We start from the raw sequence: 2,216 nt of genomic DNA on the forward strand, positions 1-2,216 counted from the left end.
AAGAAAGTGATAGTTTCAAAAGAAAGGGTCATTCTGAAAGCAAATATTGTGATCATATCTGAGAAGAAAATTATGAAAATAATTTATGGAATTACCTTTTGAAATATAAAATACTTGTCATGGTCCCATGGATTTGGAGATATAGCAAACTAGTTAAAACACTGTAGTAATTAAAAATGTTTGTCATTTTCCAACACGTCATTGCTAGCTGTGGCTTTTTTCCCAGACATTCCTTCTGTGTGTGTGTCTTTAGTTTCTCTTAAGAGGGTGAATGAAGATTATTTTTTTAAGTATCATAAAAAAACCATGCCTCAGGCAAATACACAAACTACATTCTCTTCCTCTCTCTATCATATGGATATCTTAAAATATTGTCTGTGATCCTATCAGATAAGACATTTATTTGTCTCTTTTGTGTTTGCAAGACAAATGGAAATAAAAGCCTCTGTAAGTTTTAAATCACTCATATTTTCCTACAAGTCAGGAGTGAAAATTGATGAAGAAGAAAACAGAGCATTACTTTTGGGCAGTCTTTAGATACTTGTTTCCCTTCCTTAGGTCAGTATTTTTTAAACTATTTTCCTGGAACTACCTGCATTTGAATCACCTATGATTTTACCAAACCAAGCAAATCAAAATAGAATGCAGATCCTTAGTGTGGCCCAGAAATACTCACTTAAAGATGTGCTTGGGTGATTTTGGTGCCTTTAAAAATTTGAGAACTGGCTTAGTGGTTCAGCTTCCAATTATCTAGTCTCTCTTAGATCTTATGCTCATTGCTGTTAAGCTGAGTAAATTGCATGGGATAAAGCAAGGTATGATTTAAATACTTAATGTCATTTTTCCACTCAGGCTTTGGCTGTGATGTTCTTATTCCTACTTTCTAGTGTAACAGTCTGAAGAATTTATCTCTACTAAAATTGCTTATCTATCCTCAGAACCTAGAAAGATACATGGGACATAATATATGTTCAATTAATTTTAACTAAAAGAACAAACTCATAATTTGAATAATAAATTGCATTCTCCTAATATAAATGAGGTAGTGTGGTTCATCACATTGTATATTTGGCTTCACTGATATATAATTTTATTTGATGAGAATTACATTTTACTCAATAATGTAAAATCTTAGCATCTCACATAGATTTTCTCTTTATATCTATAAGATTTATGAAATGTTCTGCCATACAAATTTATTTAAGAGGCTTTTAAAATGTATGCTTTGTTTTGTTTTCGTTTTAATTTCTAAAGCCAAGTATGCTTTATTATGAAGCCAAATTTCCATTTTAGGAGCTATATATTGTCTTATTCATTTATTTCTATTGTCCCATGATACTCATTTAAAAATGTGTGTCCCCAGAAACATAGACTTTTTTCAAACAGAGAAGCATCTGAGCCTCTGTAAAGGATGCTATAGAAAAACTCCAATCTCTTCATATCTAGCAGTGGAGTAAGAGTATGTACCCTTTCATGACTGACAAATTGGTATGCAGTTCACCTTTTATTTTTCTAATACTCTTCAAAATCTGTAGCTGGCAGATCCCTGAGATCTTCCCCGACTGGAGCTCTATGCTGGCCAAGGGCAGAGGCTCGGAGCCTGATTCTCTCTGCCTCAGCCCTGAGCTCCCTGGAGTAGAGGAGCCATACCCGGCGCATCGAGAGGATGGTCAACCGCGTCTCCATTGCCTCTTCCTCCAGCTTTGTGGCGATAAAGAAGAAACAGCAGGATGTAGATAGATTTCTGGAAGCCGACAAGATAGAATGTGAAGGGTTAAATATCAAAATGTCAGAAGAACACAGGCAATGGATGTTCAAAAACATTCCTCTGGAAAAGAAGCCCACGTGGGACAAACGTCTGCCACCTCAGATATTTAATGGCGACCGATACTGTGAAAATAATGACTTTTTTTTTTTTGAATCAAAAGAAACCAACACAGTCTTTTCATTCTTAGGCCTAAAACCACGGTTGGCATCAGAGGCAGAACCTTAGAGAGGAAAAGTAGAAGATGAAGACGCATTTTGAAGTGCCCTCTGGTACTCAGCACACACCTGTTTACTTAATGCATCTCTGTGATAAAAGCCACGTGCATCATCAGCAACTTTGCTTGCCATGAATAAGGTGTTTTTTGGAAGATGTGGGTATAATGGGGATTACACTATTGCTTTAAGCCAAATTAAGACTATGTTGGGTATTTTCTTATTTTCAGATTCTC

General features: G+C 35.5%; 1 protein-coding gene across 1 annotated transcript; it reads left to right on the top strand.

Moving 5' to 3' along the window:
• The first annotated feature begins 1,666 nt into the window (after window positions 1-1,666).
• LOC119523957 (SH3 domain-binding glutamic acid-rich-like protein 2) lies at window positions 1,667-1,993 on the top strand. Its single transcript, XM_037822674.1, has one exon. The coding sequence runs from the start codon at window positions 1,667-1,669 to the stop codon at window positions 1,991-1,993; it is 327 nt and encodes a 108-aa protein (XP_037678602.1).
• Window positions 1,994-2,216: the final 223 nt, after the last annotated feature.

The sequence above is a fragment of the Choloepus didactylus genome, chromosome Y (assembly GCF_015220235.1).
Source record: "Choloepus didactylus isolate mChoDid1 chromosome Y, mChoDid1.pri, whole genome shotgun sequence".
NCBI lineage: Eukaryota > Metazoa > Chordata > Mammalia > Pilosa > Megalonychidae > Choloepus > Choloepus didactylus.

Excerpts from the sequence above, each read along its gene's own strand:
- LOC119523957 (XM_037822674.1), top strand. The coding sequence starts at position 1,667 with ATGGTCAACCGCGTCTCCATTGCCTCTTCCTCCAGCTTTGTGGCGATA.